The sequence below is a fragment of the Miniopterus natalensis genome, chromosome 14 (genome assembly GCF_054644295.1).
Source record: "Miniopterus natalensis isolate mMinNat1 chromosome 14, mMinNat1.hap1, whole genome shotgun sequence".
Classification (NCBI taxonomy): Eukaryota; Metazoa; Chordata; class Mammalia; order Chiroptera; family Miniopteridae; genus Miniopterus; species Miniopterus natalensis.
In genome coordinates this window covers 54,003,498-54,028,325 of record NC_142094.1, presented here as the reverse complement: position 1 = coordinate 54,028,325, position 24,828 = coordinate 54,003,498, and the positions used below count along the sequence as shown (strand labels likewise).

General features: G+C 50.7%; 2 protein-coding genes across 3 annotated transcripts; one reads left to right on the top strand and one right to left on the bottom strand.

The window, feature by feature from the left end:
• Positions 1 to 597: 597 nt before the first annotated feature.
• TUBGCP2 (tubulin gamma complex component 2) lies at positions 598 to 21,167 on the bottom strand. The gene is made up of 18 exons (XM_087823997.1): positions 20,815 to 21,167; positions 17,202 to 17,384; positions 15,870 to 15,998; positions 14,960 to 15,136; positions 13,673 to 13,832; positions 12,633 to 12,840; positions 12,209 to 12,408; positions 11,666 to 11,855; positions 10,890 to 11,035; positions 9,263 to 9,443; positions 8,651 to 8,831; positions 5,617 to 5,789; positions 5,243 to 5,371; positions 4,667 to 4,787; positions 3,902 to 4,045; positions 3,178 to 3,306; positions 2,339 to 2,502; positions 598 to 842 (listed from the first exon to the last, which is right to left on the bottom strand). Exons 2-18 carry the CDS (start codon positions 17,349 to 17,351, stop codon positions 707 to 709), a joined length of 2,718 nt encoding a protein of 905 aa, XP_087680123.1. The 5' UTR covers positions 17,352 to 17,384; positions 20,815 to 21,167; the 3' UTR covers positions 598 to 706.
• ZNF511 (zinc finger protein 511) lies at positions 20,963 to 24,678 on the top strand. 2 transcript variants are annotated; one of them, XM_087823999.1, is made up of 6 exons: positions 20,963 to 21,137; positions 21,361 to 21,434; positions 21,917 to 22,118; positions 22,268 to 22,392; positions 23,486 to 23,686; positions 24,406 to 24,678. In XM_087823999.1, the coding sequence occupies exons 1-6, from the start codon at positions 20,985 to 20,987 to the stop codon at positions 24,482 to 24,484; spliced, it is 834 nt and encodes a 277-aa protein (XP_087680125.1). In that variant the 5' UTR covers positions 20,963 to 20,984; the 3' UTR covers positions 24,485 to 24,678. The 2 variants fall into 2 exon arrangements, with proteins under 2 accessions (XP_087680125.1, XP_087680124.1); XM_087823998.1 differs by having other exon boundaries at positions 20,965 to 21,137; positions 23,537 to 23,686.
• The last annotated feature ends 150 nt before the right edge of the window (positions 24,679 to 24,828 follow it).

Below are 24,828 nucleotides of genomic sequence, written 5' to 3'. Positions count from 1 at the left end.
GCATGAGATCCAGCAGAGTGGCCCAGAGGTGTTCATGGCAGCATCACTCAGGGCTGGTGTGCCACCCATTGACAAACTGAGGAGGTGGGAATAGTGAGGGCAAGTGACTGCCAGATGGGGAGGCCACAAGTCGGTTGAATGAGATGGGGTGGGCATGCCCCCACCTCAGGGCTGTCCTGCATGGGCAGTCCTAAGGGGACAGAGGACTATGCCACAGCCCCAGGCTGCATATTAGTGGGATAGCCTCATGACTCACTCACGTATAGGACAAGGAGCTGCTGCCCCCTAGTGCCAGAAGCAAACCCCAGCCCTCGAATTTAAGGGGTTCTGGCAGACTCCAGGGAGCCCAGCCTGTCTCGCCCCTGACAAGGCATCTTGCCAATTATCTTGATGTTGTTCAAATGCACTTTTTCTTTGAGGCCAAAAAACAAAATCCCCAAAGTGCCTCTGCTCTACTTAAGTGGGCTCACAGGTAAGCACACTGTGGAGGATGCCACTCTGGTCTGGGAGGCTGCTGAGCCCTGAGAAAGAAGACAAGCTGAGCACAGATGATATTCAGACTTTATACTTAAATGGTAACAGCACACATGACATATGTATTTCAGGAATATTTATTTAGAAACCCTGAACTCATTTATCTGCAACAGCACCCACCAGCCCAATACGTCCCTCTTTCAGTTGTGGTGGGTGCAGGGCTCCGAGAGCTTCACTGTGCAGTGACGGCAACCCTGGGCGCTGGTGCTGGGGGCCCCCGTGGAACGGGCACTTGGGGGGCTGCCTTCTGGCTCCTCTCTGCAGACAGGCGCTCCAGGCGCTCTGTGTAGAAGCCATTGAAGTCGAGCCTGTGGGGTGAGGGTAGGGCTAGGGTTGCTCCTGCAGATGCCCGGGTGTGAGGGCACCCACCCTGTGGTGGCCAAGAGACCCCATTTCCTCCCCATGGGTGAAGGGCTGGCTCTGCATTGGGCACAAGGGGCGCATGAGCCACCAGCATGCACACACTCATGCACACACATACACATGTGCACGTACACATACACACATGTGCATTGATTAGACACTTGCTACGTTCGGGCACTTGGGGGGCTGCCCACACCTTCACGGTGGTGACATGGGAGGTGTGGGCAGCCCCAAGCGCCTGAACATGGCAAGTGTACCAAGTGCTGCCCTGACCCAGACAGGCCTCACGTTCCACACAGCCTTCACCAGTTCAAGTAACACTGAGATTGGAATAAAAACACATGAAAACTAAAAGCGAGACAACTGAGACCTCTAACTAGACGTTTAAGTACAACTGTCAGAGCACTGGTCTCCCCTCTCAGCTCCTGGATGCTGGGCTCTCTAGTCACCTGGTCTTGCCCAGTAGCAAGGGCCTGAGGGTACCATGGGCTGGGGGTGCCTCCAAACCCCCTGAGCTCAGGATGCCTGTGGTTGGCACAGGACACTGGGTGGTCCCAACATTCAGTCCTGAGGTCACCAAACAATAGGCACCTTCCCAGGACAAGGACAGCCTTGTGGGAAGCTAGAGAGCTGGGCACCTAGGACTCTAGCCAGCTCTGTGGGGTAGCAGGAATTCCCAGCCCCAGAACCACAAACGCCAACCAGCCTGCAGGCCCACCTGCCCTGTGGTCTCCATGCAGATCTGTCCTCCTCACTGGGAACTCCTGGGTTCCATCAACTCCTCCTCACCCATGGGACCAGCACACTGGCCGCTCAGTCTTGAGGCATGCACCCCCATATCCAGGGTGGTGATATGGGAGGTATGGGTAGCCCCGAGCACCCAAACATGGCAAGTGTACCAAGTGCTGCCCTGACCCAGTTTGTCCCCAGTGATTTCCTGGCCGGCTGACATTGCCAAAGCTGCATTAGGTGGCAGGGACACCCCTCCGGTCCCATCTCCCCTGGCCCCCTCCTCACTGCTCATCTGACTCTGGGGATGACACTGTTGCTCGGCACCCAGGGCAGGAGGCTGAAGGGGGCTCTTCCAGCGTCCTGGATCCTGGCTCAAGGAGCACAGCGGTGAGTGAGGCTGCCGTAGGCCCACAGACACGAACCAATGGTGGGGGCACTGCCAGGTGGCCTGCCTCTTATTGGGGAATGCACAAACTCGGGAACAGATATGTGTTGTCACTTCAGGGAGTGACGTGGGAACAGCAGCAGCATAAGGAGGCCAAGGACAGACGCCCTCACACCTGAGCAGAATTGGCCTCAGGTTCTCTGTAGTGACCCAAGGGTGGGTGAAGGTGAGAGAAGGCAGCAGGAAGCCAGTGAGGGAAGCCTGGGCCTCAGAGTCACAGGGGACAGGGACAGTGTCCCTGAATGGAATGCTTCCCATACCCACCTGGAGATTACACTGGCCATGCCATGCTCACAGTCGCTGGTACTGTAGATGCTCAGTCGGGCCAGGAGGTCAAGAAGATGGGCTGAAAAATTCTTATCAAACTTATTGATGGTGGCCTCAAAGCTGGAGGCCAGCTGAGGCGTGTCCACATGCTCGGCCAGGTGCTGGAAGACAGGAGCCAAGCTTGCCTTTACCTTCTTTTTGTATTCTTTCAATAGGTATTGTTTCAATAGAAGAGTGGATTTCAGGAAGTTTTCAAGTGGTAAAAGGTATAATTAGGGCATCATAAAAGTTCCCAAGACCACAGGACGGAGCCGCGCTGGGCAGCTGAGCCCTCTCCTCCTGGCCACAGGGAACCAGGGTTTTCTTTGTGCAGCTCAGACTTCAGCACAGTCCATGTTCTCTCCTGGCTGCCCCTCACAAGGGGAATAAAACGGGGACCATGAGAGCTGGCACCTGAACCCCCCCCCAACCAAGGTCCCACATGCTGACACCTCAGTGGCCTGACCTTCAGTTAAGGACAGACTCTAACCTATGCCTGCTGAGCGCCAGGCTCTGCAGGGCGTCCCCACAGCTCAGCCCTCAACCACCACCAATTCTGCCTGATAAGCTGGCTTCCCCCTAGAGCTCAGCTGGGCTGGGGTTTGGGGGAGGCAGAGAGGGAGGGAAATTTTCTGTAGCTTGTGTTTGGAACCTAATTTTAAGACGGCCATCTTTTAAGCAAATGAAAGACAGAAATGAAAGGGGAGTAGCAAGTTTAGTTTTTAAGTGTTAGAATCCTAACTCTCAAATCTCTCAGGAAAACGGAGCACTGGCTAGACTAAGCCGAAGCCACACACCTTCCTGGCAAGCTCTTTCCGCGTGCGCTCCTCCGCCCGCTCGGCCTCGGTGGGCGGCCCCAGCATTGTGCCACGCTCCAGAGTCAGGCGGCCCAGCTCATCATCCAAGTTCATGCTCTGCGTAAATCTCTTGGGGGCAGAAAGAAATGCTTTCATTACAACCAATCTGCTCCCAGGAAAACACTCCCTCTTTGTGCCCAACATCTGCAGACTTGGGGACAGCAGGTGCGCCCTCACAGGGGCTGTAGACCGGCGAACACCGCTTCCAGTCTGCCTATCACAGGGCTTATGGACTAATTTTTCTGAAAACACTTGCTTTTCCTGTTGTTTTCTGGTTTGCAACCCAAAGTGGCTCCTAAATGTCTGAAGAATCGAGTTCACATGCTCCTATCCCTTGTCATCAACCTCCACGTCCTGAGCTCTCTCACTTCCACGTTCTCCCACTGGCCCAGCTAGCTCAGAGGCCCCAGTGCCCTTGAGCCCTGGCAAACCCCCATGTCACCCCTTCTGCCTCCTCACACTAATTTTCTGTACCAGCAGCTTTTGAGCCACTGCTTGTGACAGGTGCCCAATAAAAACTAAATCAAGTAAGTTCTAAAAAAAGAATGCAAGGTGTTCAGAAAGTTCCTGCCCACAGGCCAGGAGGGGTTCAGAAAGGACAGTCAGTGGCACCTGCTGGCTGACAGAGAGGGAGGCAGTGTGGGCAGGGCTGCGGCCAGCGTACCTGCATACAGTTAGTGAACATGACGCACACAGACATGAGCTTGGAGAAGACCTTGAGGAGCTCGGGATTGGTCAGCATGCAGTCCTTCAGGCAGTTGTCCAGGAAGCTTGTGTGGTGCCCCAGCACATCGTCGATGTTGGAGGCCTGCATGGAACACACCCAGACTGACTGCAAGTGTGCCTGGGGCTTCAGTTCTGGTTTTGCACACTTCCACTTTATTTCCATCTTAAAAACAATCCTGTGGTCTTTTGAGGGAAAATTTCTACACCACTAAAAGGAAACAATACTGAACAGGCCCCAAAAGTCCAAGGTTTTAATTCCTAAAGACAGGAAGCAAGAAGAAAACACTGTCACTTGCCACTTTCTGCTCCTGGAATTTGGTGACAATTGATTTCCTCTGGCTGAGAAGCCCCAGAGGACCCAGAACGCGCTGGTGGGAGAGCAGGGCTGTCCCCCAGCTCTGAAGCTCTCAGAGCTTCCGCAGACGGCAAGGTGCCCACAATGTTCAAACAGCTCGGCCATGGGACTACATGGCATGTGGGAGCAGATCCCCCCACACCACACAAACCACCCTTGTCATGTGAGGAAGGACAGCGCGTGTGCAGAAGGCATGGCTTCTCCTGATGAGATTCTGAGTGCGGCCTCACTGACAGCATCGCCCTGATCTCCAACCCAGCACCTTCCTCTCTGAGGATTCTACGATGTAGACACATCCTGGTTGCTGTAGAGCCTTTAAGTGTTATAGTACATTAAGTTAGAACTCACGGATTTCAGGTTCTTTTCGAGGATGTGCCAGGTCGGCTCCATGACCTCAAACATCATGTAGTACTGAATGTTCTGAACAAAGTTCAGCATCCGCTGTCGTAGTGTGAAGGCACCGGCGAACCTGAGTTAGCAGAGACATCCCAGGAGATGCTGTGGAGCTGGCCCCTGTACGACCCTCCTGCTCCCCTGTCCCTCCCCAGCCCCCCAGCATGTGCAGGTGGTCAGCAGGTGTGCCTGCTCTGAGCACAATGCATGACGTGGCTCCTGAGGCTGAGATACAGGCACAGACAACACCTGGGACCACAAACCATCAAGCAGAGTGCCTCAGGCTTAAATGGAGCAGAGTACGGACACCACCATCAGAGACAGCGGCCACTTGACCACGTGGAGCAGAGTACGGTCCCACCCCGGGAGGAGGCTCGAGGTCCTCAGAGGGCTCCCGCCCAGACAGGTGGCCAGCCCACAGGTCTGTGCAGGCGGCTGGGGGGCTGAGCCAGCGCACCTGGTGGTCAGCAATAGCCCAGCACACCTTGGGTGTGCATCCTAGGACCTTCCCTGTGTGGACAGAGAACGCACCACTTGGCGGAGTGCAGCGCATGCTGCTTGGCGGCCTTGTTGCTGATCCAGACGTTGCAGAGCTGCCGCTCCACATGCTTGCAATAGAACATATGCCGGAACAGCATCTGGTAGCGCGTCAGGGCCTTCCTGCAGAGGAAAGGGCACGGGGTCCCACCGACCCTGACATCATAAACGAGGCTCTGGCTGGGCCCACAGCCAGGCAGTGATGTCACTGACACAGTTCTGTGTCCAGGCCACCAGGCTGCCAGGTAACCCCCACAGGGCATAAACAACTACAGAGTGATGCAGCGGGTAGGCACATCTGATCCTTCTCTCCCTGCAAACATGAAAACTGTTCACTGAAGCTGGTGCCCAGGGGAACCCAGGCTCACCTGTTAATGATCAGAGACAGGGGCCACTTGACCACGTAGTCAAAAGAGAAGGCCTCCAGGCCGCTCAGTGAGAGCTCGGTGGGGTCAGCCTGCACCATCGCCTTCTCCTGCTTGGTCTCAATGGCCAGAACCCGCAGAAGCTGAGTGATGAGGTCATGAGGCATCAGGTCAATCTTGGGGAAGAAAAATAAAAAAAATCAAGTATGATCCCTTTGTCAAGTGTATAAATATCTAATCACTGTGCTCTCACCGGGAAAAAGTGCATTATTGTATGGTAACTGTAATTGAAAAAAATGTTTTAATTTTTTAAAACTTGAAATAATTTATCATAAAAAAAGCACCAAGACATGACCCCTACTCCACCCCACTTGTGCACACCACCTAGAAAAAGCAAATTCAGTACCAAGGTAAGTTTCTCTAAATATGGATTCTAAACCTTGGAGGCTGGCTTTAAAAAACCAACCATTCGATAAATACTGCTTCAAAAATGAAAACACTTTCACCCTGACAGGTTGGCTCAGCTGCTTAGAGCATCATCCCAATACACCAAGCTTGTGGGTTCGATCCCTGCTCAGAGCACACACAAGAACCAATGAATGCATAAATAAGTGGAACAACAAATCCATGTTTCTCTCTCTCTAAAAATAAAAAAATAAAATAAACAAAAACTACTTTCCATTAAAGTAGAAAAAGAAAACTACAAAGGAATTTATGTAAATGAGGGTCCACAGGGTGCACCAGGTAAACCTGAACCCCTTATGACAGAACCTTTCACCATACACACCAGGCCCAGATCAGAGAGGACACGTCTGGTGAAAGAGAACAGTTATTATAGGTACTACTGTTCCCAATGTAAATTTATTCAAATATTTATTAAATGCCAATCACCTGCCTGGGACAGTGTGAGAGCTCCTATAAACTGATTGAGTGACAGAGAGTAAGGGAAGAGAAGGATCACTCAGCATCATCACTGGGCCAACAGACGGGATGTCACGTGGACAGACCAGGCCTCCCACTGTGCGCCCAGGACCACAAACTAAAGTCTGAGGTCAGCCTAGTGAACAAGGGCATATATTTCAATCTAATAATTTTACTTCCAGGAATCTGTCCTATGAAAATACTCTCTCACCTAAAGCACAAACCCCAAATACACAGAGCAAGAATTGAAGAATTAAAAGGAGAAACAGCTCTACAATCACGGAGACCTCACTCCCCAATTTCAATAAGAGATGAACAATCAGACAGCAGACCAGCAAGACCTGTGCAGAACGCTCCCCACACAGCAGACATTGTTCTCAAGTTCAAGCTCAACATTCTCCAAGCTGGGCCACATACGAGGCCATAAAACAAACCTCAAACTTCACAAAATTCAAGTCATATGAAGCAATCTCTGACAACAATGGGACAAAATTAGAAATCAACAACAGAAAGAAAACTGAAAAAATCACGACACGTGAAAATTAAACACTCTTAAAAATAAACAGGTCAAACAGATCACAATGGAGATTAGAAAACACAACAAACAGAAATGCACAGGACACAATGAAAGCTGTGCACAGAGGGCAACTCACAGCGGTAAACACCTACATTACAAAAGACAAGAGACCTCAAGTCAATAACCTAACTTTGCACTGTAGAAATTAGAAAAAGAAGAAACTAAACCCAAAGCAGCAGAAAAAAGGAAACAGACTAGAGCAGAAATAGAGAGTGGGCACTCTCTCAGGAGCACCCCGTACCTTTTCCCACCTCCATCTCCCAAGCCCATTTTCCTTGCCTCTCTTTCCCCTAAGCTCCAAGGGCCCTTTTTTGCTGTAAATTGTTTCCTGAGCCCATTTATTCTGTGGGTCACTTCTATCTCTGTGACTTTCTAAATGTATTTTCTTATAATTTGAGTCTTGACTTTGAATTCTTTCTTAGCCAGAACTCAAGCGCTGAGGTTGCTGAAGTCAGGTCTGACTCCATGGATCTAACACCTGGTGCCGTTTCACCACCAACAATGTTATGCAAGTAGCTAATTTATATCAGTGTGAAAGAAGTAATGACAGTGAAGACGTTCACATCGAAACACATTAAAACAGAATGCTTTTCAGCAATTATTATGTAATAGGCACTCTGCTAAAAGTTCTCTTCCTATTGTGTCATTCGAGAGTTATAAACATCTCTCGAAGAAATGTAATCTGATGGTATCACTGGCCCAATTATAAGGTCCGAAGAGTAGGAGGCATTATTTTGTTACTGACTGTCCCTTCTCCAGTGTCTGACAAAGACTGTGCTCAATTAATATTTAATTATTGAATGACTGCTGTCACCCCTGCTTTATAGATGTGGAAACAGAGCATCTGAGAAGGGGAAAAAAGAGAGAAAACACACATACACACAGAGAAAATGAAACCAAAAGTTGGTTCTTTGAAAGATCAACAAAACTGAAAAACTTTTAGCTACATTAACTAAAAAAAGGGGAGAGAAGACTCAAATGAGAAACTGAGAAATGAAAGCAGGGACATTACTGTCAACTTTACAGAAATGAAAAGGCCATGAAAGCTAACTCCAGTACCAACTCTAGGTACACAAATGACCTGACTCGAGAAGCAACACTTGGCATAGACCTGCAGCCAGCAAGGAGACTGAGATGATCACTGGCGAATTCTATGAAATGTTTAAAGAACTGACACCAATCCTCCTAAAACTTCCAAACACCGCAGAGGAGGAAACACTTCCCAGCTCAATCTATGACGCCAGTGTTACCTGGGAACCAAGCCACAGACACCACAGGAACACTACAGGCCAATGTCCCCGCAGAACAGGGATGCAAAAATCCTCAGCACTAGCAAACTGATTTCAGCCGCACAATAAAAAAATTACACAAGTGGGACTTAAAATACAAGGATGGTTCAACCCACAAAAATCAATTTAATACACAATGAAGTGGGGGGGGAAAACAAAGGACCATCTCTACTGAGGCAGAAAGAAAACCTGTCAGGCGCTGGCCTCTCCTGGGCTTTACTTCAACCATTTTTCTTGGGTGGAGGCCCACCTTGAGGTCATCCTTGAAAGGGTCTGTGTTGGCAGTGCTCATGCGCAGGGCCAGTTCCAGCAGCGCCTCCAGGCGTGTGGGTGTGATGTCATCCACTGGCTTCTTCAGTTCTTCCTCTGTGAGGTCCATGAAGTGCACGAAGAAGTCCCCCTGGTCCATCAGGAAGTAGCGCTTGATGGACCTTGGAGAGGTGACAAGCAGACATCAGTGAGGCCACCTGACACACAGACCAGCCCAAATTCTGCAGAAATGGTGGCAGGTGACTGACAAGAAAAAGCCACATGCACACAAAGGGCTCGGGCCACAACAGGCAGTGTGACTGTGGTCAGCTTACAATGAGCTACAATGAACAACTGCCTTGGGCATGGGCACAGGACTACTGTGCCAGGACCTGCAGGACATGCTGCCAGAAAGGGGTCACTGTAGAGCCAAGGAGGGGCCTGGGGCCCCGGGCAGGGAACAGGACTGAGGAGGACATGTCCATAGGCATCAGGCAGTAAGGTTGGAGATGACCTGGCCACATGCCCATTTGTAAAAATGACAGATGGAACTGCTGAGAGCTCAGGTCTCGGCCAAACCGTCTGCACATCACCTGCCCGTACTAATACATACCTCAGGTGTGCCACAAGGTCCTGCTCCTCCATCAGGAAGTCTAGCAGGACCTTGCTGGCATAGTTAAATGCCTTCTCAATTTGTTCCACATATGCCCGCTCCTTCAACGTGTAGATGACCTCTTTGGCCACTGGGCAGGTGACATCATGACCACATTCTCTGACCACATTTAGGTATTTTCCTGAAAAGAGATGGAAGGCAGATTAAAAATTCTGTTTCACATAGAGGAAGTTGTGGCCCATACACAAGCCAGAGGATCGGACACAGAACACACTATGAGAACAACTCTGGAAACCTGCTCTAGCCATGGTGGACACCACTGTCACCAACTGAGGTCGGAAGCAGTCACTGCTACGGTTTGCTGTGACTGTTTATATCTGATCTCTCTAATCAAGAGCACGGAAACAATCTCAAGAAGCCTTATGAAAACCAGATGCTAAATAATCATCTCCAACCCTGTCCCAGACAGCCCTGCTCTCACCAAAGTGCAGAGACACTGCTGTCAGCCAGTCTTCATCTCTAAATCAGGTTCCAGTGGGGTGACTAAGAACATGCCAGCCCAGTGGGCCTGTCCTTGATGGTGTTTCCTGTAATGTGTGATACTGTGACATAACAAATACTTGATTTTCATCCCAGCTTCTGGCACTGAGCTCCTAAAACCCTTGGAATCTTGTTATTCAGAATCCCCTCCACCCACACCTGAGTTTATGCTAATGAGGTGACTCTTGGCAGCCCCTAGAGCTTTAGGATAAGGCTGGTGGCCAGAGGAGCCAACCAGGTAGTGAGAAGGCTGAAACGTTCAGCCCCAACCCAAAGTCTACAGAGGGGCCAGGGGCTGGGATTGAGCTAATCACCAGTGGCCACTGATTTACCCAACTGTGCCTATAGGATGGAACCTCCATAAAAACCCTAAACAAAGGGGTTTGAAGAGCTTCCGGGTTGGTGAACATGTCCACCTGCCAGGAGGATGGCACACCCCAGCTCCACAGGGACAGAAGTTCCTGGACTGAGAACCCTTCCAGACTTTGCCCCAAACCTCTTCACCTGCTGTTCATCTGAATCCCGTATCATATCCTTTATAGTAAACAAAAAACCTAGTTGCTAAAGTGTTTCCCTGGGTTCTGTGAGCCACTCTAGCAAATTATCAAACCTGAGAAGGGGTCATGGGACTCCCCGATTTGTGGCCAACTTGGTGGCCTAGGGACTGATACTCATGGCTGGCATCTGAAGTGGGGCAGTCTTGAGGGACTGAGCCCTTAACCTGTGGGGCCTGCGCTGTGTCTGGGTAGTTAGCATCAGGACTGAATCAGACTGTAGGACACTCAACTGGTGTCCACAGAGAACAGGCCCTGCGTGTTGGTAGGGAAATCTGGTGTCAGTGTTGTGAGTAGAGAAAGTTTTCCTTTAAATAGCGACAGAGTTCTAAAAATGTAATAATTAACAGGAAGGAGAGGCATCTATTGAGACAACCTCCTAGGGTCACGGAACAAAAGGCTGTGTTCAACCAAAGCACAGGAACCAGACCCAAAGCCTGCACAGCCCAGGGACACAATCACAGCGGACATGTCCAGGAGGATGGGGCCCCTCTTAAGGTCTGCTGTTTCCCCTCCCCACCCCCAGGCATCACCTGTGCTGAGCACCTTGCCCGCCATCTTCTGCAGGAAGGACGGGATCTGTCGCTGCACCACAGTGTACCGCTGGTCCCAGTACCTGTCGTTGTAGTCCTCCTGGATCTTCTCTTTCCGCAGTTCGTGCTCCTCAACCATGAACTCGCTGAAAGCATGAAGGCGTCTTGGGTCACAATCATAGAGGCCAATCACGGAGGCCAAGCACAGTCTCACTACCATTAATTCTGTCAACTTCACTCGGGGTAGCAAGGTGACCTGGGCACAGACAGAGCTGGGGCCACAGAGCAGGATAGGAGACTGGTGTGTCTTTAATGTAGCCTGTCACTGGAACCAGCACTTCCTTCCACCATGCACGTGGGTAACAGGACAGACACACTGGGGACACATTCCCGTCCACTAGAACTCACACCCCTCACATCTTGTCTCAAATATCACCTATGCACCAGAAGCTCACAACTTCGTCCCTTACCCAGCCCCTCATACCAGCTTTTGTTATTTGGGTCATTAGAAGAGAAACTATTCTTAGACCACAAATCTATTTTTAAGGTATTTTGACAAATAATGCTTTTCCACCTTTTGGCTAAAATCAAGTATAAAATATTTTCACAAATAAATCTCAACAGAACTCTTTGTGAGCCGCCATATTTCATCTAACGTGTTCATATCCATCACACTGAGGAGCCCACACAAAGGAGGCTAAGAGGCCAATCCGAGCGAACAGAATAAGAGGAAGAGCTGTCTGCCCGCCCCCAGCCCTCCACGTCCCCAGCCCCACCTGTATGGGTCATTGATGATTCCCCTATAGATCCACTTCTCCAGAATCTCAAAGTAGGGCACGCTGGCGGCCTTGGTGAGGTACAGGCATAGCTCCTGCGCCTGGCTGTCACCCGTGTAGTTGAAGCTCCGGTCATGGAGGAGGCTGAGGGTGGACCCCCCGACACACTCACCTTTATCCACCGAGGTGGCTGTGAGGGGAAGAGGCGCTCGGTATCAAGAAAGGGTAGGCCACGCAGAGCCTCACCTCCAACCTCTGCATGGGACAGGTGCCTCTTTAGGGGATATACCCAACGTTGTAGTTGCTAATAAAGTTTAACAATTAGAACTTCCAGTTTCCTCCCACGAATTAGTAAAATGAAGCACCACAGCTTTGGCCTCACCACCATGGTAACAAAAGCAAGACACAAATAACTGGCACACTGGCCCAGGCAGTCTCTCCCACGACACTACCCATCTCATCTTCACACGACAAACTTTTCCATCATAGGATCTGTCTGCAGCCCTGTTCCCTACAGGTTCTCTTGGCCTGGCGAAGACGTACCGAGGGAGGCCAGGATGTCCACAGTGCGCATGGCCGGCTGCACATAGAACCAGAGCTTCTGCAGCGACAAGAGGCCTTGCCTCTGCAGCTGTTCCAGCTGCGTTACCAGGATCAGGTACTCCTTCACCAGGGTTCTCATGGCAGCCGCCAACGCGTGGTTCACCTGCCCATATTCAAAGGAAGACTTCTCCTCGATGAACCTATGAGGAAAGGAAGTACCAAGCACCCTTGAGAAGCTGCAAGCTGCATTTTCAGATAAGGTTAGACATTTTGCATTTGGAACAAATGCCTCACTCATGCTCTCATGCCCAGACTGGGCTCCCTGCATCTGTCCCCAGGCCCTTCACATCGTGCCAGAGGTGAAGTTGGGTTGACATGTGCTCCAGGACCTAGTGTGTCAGGAAGGCTGGTGTCCAGTGCCTACCTGGTCACAGTGGAGTAACTGGCAGCCACTGGGAGGATCCTGTTCACCAGCTCCCTGATGGACAGGTCCAGGTTGGGGTCCACGAGGAAGGTCCGGCTCTGTCTCCCAGTGAGGGGCTGGGCGGTGATGTATCTGCCATCCACACCTACCAGAACATAGAGCAGGTCCTCCACGATGGCTGACTCCTGGGAGGCCAGGGGCAGAGAGCCTGTAGGTTGCAGATACCAGCTGGGGTCACTCGCCTTGACTCAGAGCTCCCCATTCCCACTGGCCTCTCTCCTGACGTAATCTACCAGCTAAAAGTCACGCTCTCACTCATTTTCCTCTGTGTAATTTCCTCAAATAACTATGGATATAAGAACTAGTTGTTCATTTGGCTTCGACAGATCCCATTGGGGCACCAAAGGCTGAGATTCCAAAACCACCAGGAAAAACAGGGCTGACCATCCAGCAGGCTGGAAGCCTGGATTGGCCCATCGGAGCCTAAAAGCACTAAGCAGGTAGAAACCTCTACACTCAGGTACCTGCTTGACACTTGAAAGGACAGTCAGGAATCTGAAAAGCACTTCCAATGGAAGGTGTACATACAGTGTTTAGTACAACTTGGTGTGAGTTGCTCTGAGATAAAAAGGAGGTTTTCTTTAAAGACTTTAAAATGCTGACAATTTCTATCATAAACACACAGTGTGAGATGACCACCCAATGGATGTGAGAATAGTCCCAGGTCACTGAGTAGCGCTGCCACCAAATGCCTCATGGCCCAGGAGGCTCCCAGCCCTAGACGACCCTTGGAGGCAGCACCAGGAGCAAGGTGTCTCAGAATCGCCCCCGCTGCCCATGCACGAGCTGCCCTGGGGTACCCGAGACCAAGGCCCAGCAGCACAATTGCACGGCAACACACTCTACAGGTTACAAGCACTGCTAGCAGCACATACAACACACCCACTCGTCTACTTGTGGGCTAGGATGGGCTCTGAGCACAGTGGCCACCTGTCCATGGCGTCACCATGCAGGTAGTTAGAAATAATCACTTCCCATACCTATAGGCACAGCTGTGTCCGTACTTAGGCCTGAGCCAGTGAGGAAATCCCCGGCCAGTGTAGGCCTCTCGTACACCCATGCAGGGAAGATAGGGAGGAGCTGGCCCGAATTTTTTTTGTTCTGCTTGTCTCGAAGCATCTTTCTCGTAAGTTCCAGAGACTGGTAAGAATATTTAAAACAAACAATTAAAACTAACATCAGTAGCATCGAAAAAGCCGGTCACTAAGCACATAAGGGTTTAAGAAGTACGTGTATAAACGATATGGATTCGAGCCCATCACAGTGCGAGGAGTTGGGGGCAAGAGAGATGGGGACCAGGCCCTTGACAGGGTGTCGGTCTGTGCAGGGCCCACAGATTAAGCAGGAGCACTGGCAGCAAGGGCACTTCACCAGGGCAGGCAGACTCTCGGGAACACCTGTGCTTTCTCCTGGTGGTTCAAAGTCTACACATGACCTGCTGGGTGAAGACACTGCCCCAGTGACACATGGTTGGAGAAGGGGTGCCCCCACCTGAGCCCCTTGGGGATAAGAGAAAGGCGGAGAGGGTCACACTGGGAAAGGCTGGTTCCAGGCACATGCACGAAGCAGTGTCCCCCTGAGGGACTGGCTGCTAGAGGCTGACCAGAGCTGTCAGGGGGCTTTCAGAAACACCGGCTCAGGAGTGGGGAGAAAGGCAGGTGCAACTCAGTTTCCTCATCTGTCACACGGGGTATCAGCATGAGGGCTTTGTGAGGTGCTGGACCCAGGGCATGCCCACCAGTGCTGGCCATTGTCCTTGTCACAGCTGCTGTGCTCAACAAGCACATACTAAGCTCAGACCCTCACCGGGACACAGATCTGTGGGGCTTGAAGGCCAGAGGCAATGCTGTGAGCAGAGAGACACACATTAAAAGGACAGGGCAGTACATAAACTCAAAAGCAAGGAAAAGTATAGGTAAGTATAGGAAAAATAAAATGATCTAGAGAAAATTGTCTATAAAGTATAATTTAAAAAAAAAAAAAGGTCAATAATTAACAGACGGAAATGGGGAATGGCAGTTTGCATTGACTGAACCAATACAACTGCCCTGCAGGAGGTGAGCCGACTGCCCCGGTGGGACAGAACCTTTGCTCCACTGTTTGCCCACTTCGTGCCCATGATCCTTATCCACACACAGCTAATTCCGATCAACGTGTCCACGTTCAGGTTCCTCTTTAACAGACAACAGTGAGACGTGTACCCCTGCTGGCACTCCCTGTGCCCCTGCTGCAGCGAGTGTGGGCCTATGGGTGGCGGGTCGCAGTACCTGCTGCAATGTGGAGCCCGTGGCCACACTGCCAAGCTGCTTCCTCAGCTCCTCGAGCTCCTGCATAGAGATCCTGGAGGCCGTGGCAGGGGCGCTAAAGCTGGTGGTGCTGCTGGCTGTAGCCGCGGCTGCCAGCTCGGCTCTTTCTCTCGCATTCTGCTGTAAATACTGCAGAGTCTGCAAACACAGGCCTGAATGACACAAGGCCGCACACGTGTGCACACTCCCTGGCACAGCCACCCTCACCCCTTTCTTTCCCCACCCCAGTGACCACGTGGAGGGTGAGGGCAGGGGCTCCTGTCAGTCCTCAAGCTGTAGTCTGGTCTTCCAATGCTTCCTGCCATAAGGTGCACATCCTCTACTCACAAGGAGGAAACCCTATAGCTGCTTTAACAGCCAATTCCCAAACTCCATTCCCAGGGGCACTGCCTTTTCTCTACACTTGACTAGCCCTGTCTGTCCTTGGCACTGGAGGTCAATATGTGCCTGGTTGCACCTCCACCCCTGAATAGACCCTGAGCCTTGGGAAGCAGGAGGAAAGACCTAATGCATTCTTGGACCTAATGCTCCCAGGTGCCATGGCTCCCCCAGCTCGACACATGCTTTTTTCAGTATCACACATATTAAGTATACAACTTAAAACTAACAAAACACATGACACAAGATAATGAAAAATAAAGCCCCCCCGCCCCAAGGTAACTACTATTAGTACTTCCCGTGTTTGTTTATCATCGTGAAAGTTATTTTCATTCTGATGACAGGTGGGCAGAGCCACAGGAGCAGCACCAGTGACAGCACTCTCGAGGTGTTCCCTCTATCGTGCTACCCTGTGTGCTCACAACACTCGCCAGAACTGCCCAAGGCAAGCTCCCCACTCGCCTTCCCTGACCCCCAGCATGACCGCAGTTACCTCTCTGTCCTCCGTGAGCTTTGACAACAGGTACACCAGTGGGTCAAGGTTCCTTGTGTTTTTCGATTTCAGCTCATCGTATTTCTTTAGAAAGTCTTCTGGAGTACGAGAAAATTCTGCTATTTTAACCTCAAAAACACAAACACGAGTGATTTAGTGATAATAACTAAGAACTTTAAAAAAGTCTTATAAAAATTAAACACAAAAAGATAGAGTAAAATAAGGTAGGCTAAATAATCTTTTATTGCTGAAATAAAACTAAGAAGACTCATCAAATATTTTGTGAAACTATTTTTCCTCCAAGGTTTCTCTCACGTTACACTTCCTAAGCCTTATGTCAGAAAATAACCACATATTTTTTTTCCTGGTAGCTTATGCCTTCATTTTACTCTGTTCCCTAGTGAATTTATTATCACGTACAGGCTCAGGGGTTAGGTTTGCTCCTTGATTTTTAAGGCTCCCCGTGTAATAGAGTAACTGTAATATCTGTTCCTCAATCGCTGTGCTCAGTGAGCTTTTCATTTTGTTAATCATCATCCAAGGATATTTTTTCCACTGATTTTTAGAGAGCAGAAGGGAGGGAAGGGGAAAGAGAGAGAGAGAAGAAACACTGATGTGAGGGAGGCACATCAATAGGTTACCTCCCACATGTGCCCCAAAATGGGCCAGGGGTTGAACCTGCAACCCAGGTATGTGCCCTTGACTGGGAATCGAACCCACGACCCTTCAGTGTGTGGCCCACCCTCTAACCACTGAGCCACACCAGCCAGGGCTCAGTGAATTTTTCTAATTATCCTTGTGCCACAATTAAGCTGTTTAAATAACTGAAGCTTAATGTCTTTTCAAGAAGATTTCAAAATTATCTTTTACTGCAGATCTATAATTTTGAATCATACATTTTTTGAATAAAGAAAAATAGTCCACTTTAAAGGGATTTCAGTGTGGCTACTAACAGGAGCTTTCTTCTTCAACCAAGGAAATGTCTGTGTCACGATGTGACTATAAATCGGAGAAACAACTGCGTATCCCTCGCCATGGATGTGGAGGGCATGGTGAAGAGCCTGGGCTCTGAGGTCAGGCTGACAGCCAGGGCTCCCTGAGCTTCCATCTACTCATCTGTCTGGGTTGAGGGGCCAGAACCGCCATGGGGTCCACAGAAGCACTGAGCTGAGCAGACACTTGGTCCACGGAAAACACTTGCCAAGGTTGTCTGATGTCATCACTAGCACTGCTAGGGCCACCAAGTCAGGAGTCAGGAAGGTGAACTCTGTGCACATTACAGGACAGGCCTGTCTTACCCAGTGACAGCTCAGCTCAGGGATGGGCACTCACCTTGGCACTGTGTGCAGACACAGTGGTTGTGACATACGGGGTCCTGTTCTTCTGTAGCAGGTCAATGTAAACCTCGGCCCCATCTCCTCCATGCACACGCAGCAAGCTGAGCAGCTCATTGACATCGTGGTGAATCCGAAATTCACTCATAGTTTTGGTTCTGTGACATCACAATATGTTATCCTAAAGGTAAGAGAAAAACTATTTATAAAAACAAAACCCTATTAATAAGAAACGTTAAAGCAATCAATTTTGGCTAACGCCAGGTCTTTAAGAAGCCAAATCATCATGTGGGCCACACGATGCCCCTTGTGGACACCACTATAACCACCTCTTACTAATTGTCCACCCATGTTAGGGCTCGTTCCTAGAGTGAGTTCTCCTCTCCCTGCAGGTTGTACTCCCTGGTGGGTTCTGTAATTTCTTAATGGGCACTGTCCCCAGTGGACATGCTCCCTTTAGGAATCCACTGCTCTAGCCAGTTTCTAGGCCCATGCCTCAGCTCAGGAGGTGCAGACAGTGTGGACTCGCAGGCCTGGGCCCTCCTTCACCCTTGGTGACTTCAGCCACGCAGGGCCCTGGGCCAGTGGCTGGCAGACAGTTTTCTTGTCCCGGCTGGGCAGACACAGTGGTCCTGGATCTATGCAGGGAGCTCTGCAAAGGCCTAAGTTACTGCCCCCTGGCTCAGCATGGGTATTCAAACCCCAGCTCCAGCCTATGAGGCCCACACCTGGTTCTCAAATCCTGTGCTCTTCAGGTCTGTGTTCTCTCTGCACTCTATGGTACCTAGGACATTTCCTTCTCCTGTCCAAGTCTGGCTATATATGCAGATGATTTTGGTAAAATTGCTACACATTTCCTGTGCATTTGAGTTGGGTGGGGTTCCACTTCAGCTCAGTCTGCCCTGTGGACCAGATGTGCCAGGGTCTCACCAATAGACCCAGAACCCTCTAGCATCAAAATCATAACTGAGATGTCCCCAGGGGGGGCAGTAGCGGCCTGTACGGGGGCTTGTTCTCCCACTGATGACTGGTCCAGTTAGCCATCACCATCAACAGTACATTATATAAAAGGGAGTGAACAGACACACACAGGCAATTAGTTATAGATTAAAAAAATAAACGTGAATAAACTACACACCTCATATAAACCACTATGCAAGTCTCAGTATGCAAGGTTCTTAACTTTGGATCCATGAACAACAGAAGAACTGTGGGAATCAAAGGCAGTCATTTCTGCCTGTGAATTTCCTGAGAGGGTTTTTCAACAGGTTCTGTGACCCCAAAAAGGTTAGGAAGCACTGTGCTGACAGCTGCAGCGAGGACACCTCACAGGTCAAACAGGACACCAAGTAGAGATGGCCCAGTTCACACTCCACAGCTAATTACTAATGAATATTAATTATAACTGTGATCTTAGGGGACAGAAAACAAGTTCTCTGGATGTAATCACAATTCACAATGCATAAACATCAAACACTGGCCAGATGCAGATCTCCAAAGATGAGGGCAGAAGAGTAAGCACAAGCTGGCACCTGGGTTGCCAGCGCAGGAGCTGCTACAAGAGGCACTGACAGTAACACAGCTGCGGCGTGAGGGGTGTGAGGGGCAGCAGGGCACAGGCTGCAGGGCCTGGCTAAGCTTGTCTTCTCCCAGCTCCCTTCTAGGGGTGACCAGTAACCCTCTCTCAGCTGCTGAGGAGATGAAATACAACAGTTCCTCTAAGCCTGCGCTAAATAAGTTATTAGGAAAGCAGGTCAAACATTGCTGCTGTTACTACAAAAAGCCAACCAACTGGAAATGTTCATTTTACCTGAGAAATGGCTGGTTTTACAGGAGGAAAACAGGACCTGACTCACTGACACCCTAAGCCACTGCTGCCTCATTATTACTCCCAGAGGGCCCTGAAGGAGGTGCTGCAAACCACAGCAAACAGGAGACAACACAGAACTTTCTCCCGGCAGCCTCCAGTCCAAGGGAACCAGTTTCCCCACATCCCATGCGGGTTCTGTGGTTGTCCTTGTAAGGGCTGGACGCAGGATCCTTTGACCATGTAAATGGCAAGGGCACTGTGTTTACCACAGCAGGCAGACACACCTCCCCCCAGACACAAGCAGGTGGAGAGAGCTCTTCTGAAGAAATATCATGATTATTTGAGTGAATGTTTATTTAAAAACTATCTTTGTGAAACTCAGATGTCCCCACACCAGACACCTGCTATTCTCTGTGGATTTGGGAACAATTTCTGTAAGAATAGGGGCTCTCACCTGCAGGCAGTGCCCCTGAGGGACTTTTGGTTATCATGGTGACTGGACGGGGCAAGAGGCCAGGATGCTAAACATCAGCAGCATCTGCACTAAATGCAACTCTGAGGAACATTTTATAGCAACCGCTCACTTGACCTCTGTGACACTCCAGAGTTCTCTCCATCAGTCACCACAGACAAATGGACAGACTTCTGTGCTGGACAAAATCTACCTCCTCCTCACACATGTGAGCCATCCTGTTGGCGGGCAAAGATGCCTACTTCACACAAGCTGGTGAACACAGGTAAGTGACAGAGTCCCTGCTGAGAGCTCAATGCTAATTGCTCAAAATGGCTTGAAAAACATTTTTTAAATGGTTTTTATTTTTTTAGAGGGAGAGATAGAAACATCATTGGTTGCCTTCTGCACGCCCCCTACTGGGGACTGAGCCTTGAGCCCCAAACCCGGCTATGTTCCCTGAGAGGGAATCCAACCTGCACACCCAGGGCTTGAAAAACATGTGAAAACTTGTTGAAAAACGTCAAAAGCCCTAATGCTTTTTCAGAGACAGAAAAATAAAGTATTAAGTGATGAAAAGAGTCTAGGTCTGTCCAGAGTTCTTCTTGGGCACCTGAATGACTGGCTGGGGATGTAGCCACACCCTTTACTTCCAGAATGAAATGACCAAAATTTATTACACATTTTTAATTGCTTGGAGAAGCGCACCCCCTCGGGCCCTTACACATATGCAGGCGCACATCGTGCTCGATGTTTAAACGTTCCGAGTGCCAGAGTCTGTGAGCACCTGGTCCACTCTCCTCCACAGTAAGTCTCAAGCACCCCTGGGTCCCTCATGCGTCATCTATCACATTTTAATCAGGGGACTGCTTGAGCCCCTCCGATTCCTGAGCCGTAAGCACTTGGCACCGAGACCTGTGCAGCTCAGCAGCTGAGCGGCTGGAGGAGACGGAAAGGCAGGCAGAGCCGTGCAGGGCCTGACCGGGGGACGAAGGTAATGAATGGGAAGCCGCCGAAGGGTTTTAAGCAAAGAAGGCTTCCAATAAAACCTGAGTTTTCCGAGGATCGCTTTGGTGACTGGTTTGGAGACGAGAAATGACCAGCGGCCGCAGCAGCCGGAGACAAAGGCCGTGCGGCCGAGGGTACCGGCAGCGGCTCGGGAGAGGATGTGAGGCTCTGCAAGCAGGGACCCTGCACCAGTAGGATCTGAAAAGGACCTCGACGCCCGCTTCGGCACTGAGCGCCCCGAAGCACTGCTTCTGCTCCGCACCGGCGGGGCTCGGGTCGCACGGGAGCCCCGCCGCGCTCCGCCCCTCCGCGCCCCGCCCCTCCGCGCGCCTCCACACTCACCGCTGGCGCCGCACCATCGCCCGAGCCCTCCCGAACCCGCCGGAACCCGCCGAAACCGCCGCGCAGCCCGCGCCGGAAGCGGACGTGACGCGCGACGTCACGTCTGGCCCCGCCCCTGCGAGCTCGACGACGGTGGCCGACAGATTGTGGCTACCCCGGCGCACGGAAGAATGCAGCTGCCGCCCGCGGTGCTCGCTCGCCTGGTGGCGGGGCCTGGGGCGGCTGAGCCGCTGCCCGTGGAGCGAGACCCCGCGGCCGGGGCCGCGCCTTTCCGCTTTGCGCCGCGCCTGGTGCGCTTCCCGCGGGAGCACGAGTTCTTCGAGGTGCGTGAGTGGAGGAAAAGGAGTTATCTAGGGGCAGAGCCTACAGCTGTGCGGCCGGAGCGTGGGCGGGGCCTACGGCTGTGGGCGGGGCCTACGGCAGGCGGGGTGGGGTAAAGGTTGGGGCGGGGCCTACAGCTGCCGGGGGGCGGGGCTTTGGCGAGGCGGGCCGTAGCCCGGGTGGGCGGACCTTCAGCTGTGTGCCCACTGCACGCGTGTTCTGCAGGACGGGGACGTGCAGCGTCACCTCTATCTCCAGGACGTGCTCACTGGGGTGGCTGGGCCGCCTGAGAGGCCCAGGTGAGCTGCTCTGCTCCCAGTGCCGCCTCTCCTCACCCCACACCTTGCCCCCTTCCCATGCCTACCTCTCCCTGGTGACCTTTCACGAGCCCTCTGCCTGGACCACCGGCCAAGCCCCGATTTGTTGACCTAGCCACCAGACGGCTGGTCTGTGAATATTTAATTATTAACAAAGTAAGATTTGAGCCCTGGTGGGAAAGCTCAGTTAGAGCGTCATCCCTGTGCACCAAGGTTGCAGAAAACCTGGTCAGGGCACATACAGTTAACCGATGAATGCCTAAATAAGTGCAACAGCAAATCCATGTTTCTCTCTCTCCCACTCTCTCACCCCCTTCCTGTCTCTAAAATCAATAAATAAATTAAAAAATTAAAAAGAATAAGATTCGGAATTGCAAAAGAAGCATCCAGAGCTTTATGAGGACACTTAAAGGGAAGTTGTCAACAGCCTAACGTTCTTTGTCAGCAGTGGTTTCCTTTGCCAGGGTGCCCGAGTTCACCTGTCAGGTGGCGGGCTGCTGCCAGGTATTCGACACCCTGGAGGACTATGAGCACCACTACCACACTCTGCACAGAAACACGTGCTCCTTTTGTAAGCGAGCCTTCCCCTCGGGACACCTGCTGGACATCCACATCCTGGAATGGCACGATTCCTTGTTCCAGATTCTGTCCGAGAGGCAGGACATGGTGGGTGATACAGTCATCTTCGGGGCTTGGACTGGAGCTGTCTGCCTAAGGGTCAGAACTCCCAGCTCTTGGGTGGGGCAAGTCCAGAGGCACCTTCCCTCCCCTGGCTCCCATCCCTGTGGATGGAGGGGACACCATTTCCATTTCAGTATCAGTGTTTGGTGGAAGGCTGCACAGAGAAGTTCAAGACCAGCAAAGACAGGAAGGATCACCTGGTGAGGCGTCACCTCTACCCTGCGGACTTCCGGTTTGATAAACCAAAGAAAAGCAGAGGGTATGTGTGGCCACCCCTGGAATTCAGAGAAGCCTTTTGAGTATATAGATACCATAGTTCAGCACCCATGGCACTTACTGTCATGTTTAGCTGCAGGTAATGGAAACCCTGACAAGTCAGAGCAATTTATCATAGGGGTTAAACAATTAGGGGCCTGCTCTGCAAGCAGCCACCCTTTTGGAGGGAACACAGGAGGGGATAACCTGGCTTCCCAACTCTGCAGGGAATCACTGGGGTGCCATCGCAGTATCTTCCCTGGTGTGTTTAGGACATCACCATGTTTGCACTCACACCTCACAAGGTTGTACTAGACCTGCGCCTGGCACATCAGCTCCACTCACACATCACCTGCTATGTGGGCCTCTGGATATTTGCCCCAGCCTATGAGCCTCCCCTCATGTGGGGCCCTCTGGCTTTTCATTTCTCAGTATGTTGATGAATCTGACAACAACCATTTCTTACACATGACTGTTTAGAGTGCATTGTTTGGAGACACCTCTGGGAATAATTCTCAAATTTGTGCTATGTTTCTTTGCCTCTTTTTTTTTTTTTAACTGATTCTTTCAGGTGAATCTTCATAACCATATAAAAATTGCATTGAAAGTTGCATTTGCAGACAAACTTGTTTTCTCCGGACAGGACTTTGCTGTTTAAAATAATTGTGAGAGTCCACTGCAGTGTGGGAGATTTATATAAGGCCTTGAGTATGAGGGAACTCCCTCCTTCCCAAGGGGTCATTGTTGGAGAAAACCCCCACAATGCTTTGTCAAGACATTAGTATTAGGGAAGAAAGTCTCAATATTATACAGTTAATTTTAATACATATCTCATTGATGGTTGTGAAGAGACATTTGGCACCCTTCATTGGCATTTAGCACATGGCACCATAAAAGTACATTTTTTTAAAGGCAAAGTGTAATTGTTACACCTAAATTTATAAAATGTGGCATTTATCTTAACATTCATGTATGACCTTTCCATAACCCTTCTCCTTATTCTGGTAGCCTAAAAATTGCACGATGCCAAAATAGTTGTAAAGTGTCTTTGCAGGAAAAAAGTCTCTTCCGGTTGAGATCATTTCTGGGGGAGACAGGGCTGCACCCACCACCATGTGGCGCCCTGCTCACCCCTCTGCTTTCTACAGTCCAGCCACTCCCACGTCCACCCTGCAAGTGTCAGCAGAAGCCCTGGGAGATGACGGGGAGCAGTTGGAAGGAGACACCATGGAGGTCTGCTCTGAATACGTGGCGCCCCCCGCAGAGCCCTTGGGCGAGAGGCGCGCCTACAGCCACAGGTCAGTAGCTGTCATCTCTGAGGTTCTGATCCTGTGCTTTACAGGGAGAATTCTGGGTTTGACACTGGCTCCACTGTAGGCTTCAGTGGGAGGTGGGAGACTGGCTGTTGTGGCTCTCGGGAATGACTTGCTGTCTTGCTCGCTCTGCCTTTGGAAGCCCTGCAGCCCAGGAATGCAGAGCACTGCCCCCTTTTCTTCTGGATAGAGAGAAGTTCAGTTGTAATTGCTTAAGTTACAACTGTAAATCTGTCTTTCTGTTATTAACTGCACTTTTATTGAGTTTAACTTGAGTTCAAATCTAAATTTGGGAAAAATGTTGGACAAAAAAAAAAAAAAATTGCCAATGAATCCAAACTGACAGGAAGAAGGACTTGTGTTCCTCAGCTGCCTTCGTGCAGCTGCTTGGACTTTGGCCAGAGAGTGAGTCCAGATGCCATTGGGCAGTTAGGGTTTCAGCAGAGGGAGGGTGATAGGAAGTCAGCTCTGGGGAGCTTGGCGGGAGCTGGTCCCCACAGGAAGCAGGTCAGAAGCACTGCAGAAAGGAACTGCCCAGGGCCCCAGTGCAGAGTGTGCAGTAAGGAAGAGCCGCCATCAGGAATGTTCCACGAGTGAGGGAACATCCTGAAACAAGAAAACACGCACAGCACTGCTCTTAGGAATTGGGGCTGTTTGTTGGTAGGAGGTATGATTCTTTAGCATGAAAATTTTTTCCATTTCAGAATACCTTCCACCATCTGTTTTGGTCAAGGTGCATCACGAGGATTTAAAAGGACCAGGAACAGAAATAAGCACCAGTGACAGCTGAGCCAGAGCGCAGACCTTTGCCACCTTCCCTGTCTCAGTCCCTTGGGAAATGGCTGGATGACGCCAGTGGCCAGTATCAGCAGAGAGACCACAGATTTCAAGAGTGACCCTGACAGGTGCTCCAGCCTGCCTCCCTCTGTAGGGGCCATCCTACAAATGTCCTTTATAAAGCAAATATTTTTTATTAATGGTTTCTAGTCATTTGTGTGTTGAACGGAACAGGGAAATGAGCGTTTTCTCTTCCGCTTTCAGAAAGATTCCCTTATTTTATTACTTGTCCTCATCGGAGGACATTTTTCTTACTGATTTCAGGCAGGGAGGGAGGGGGGAATGTGAAG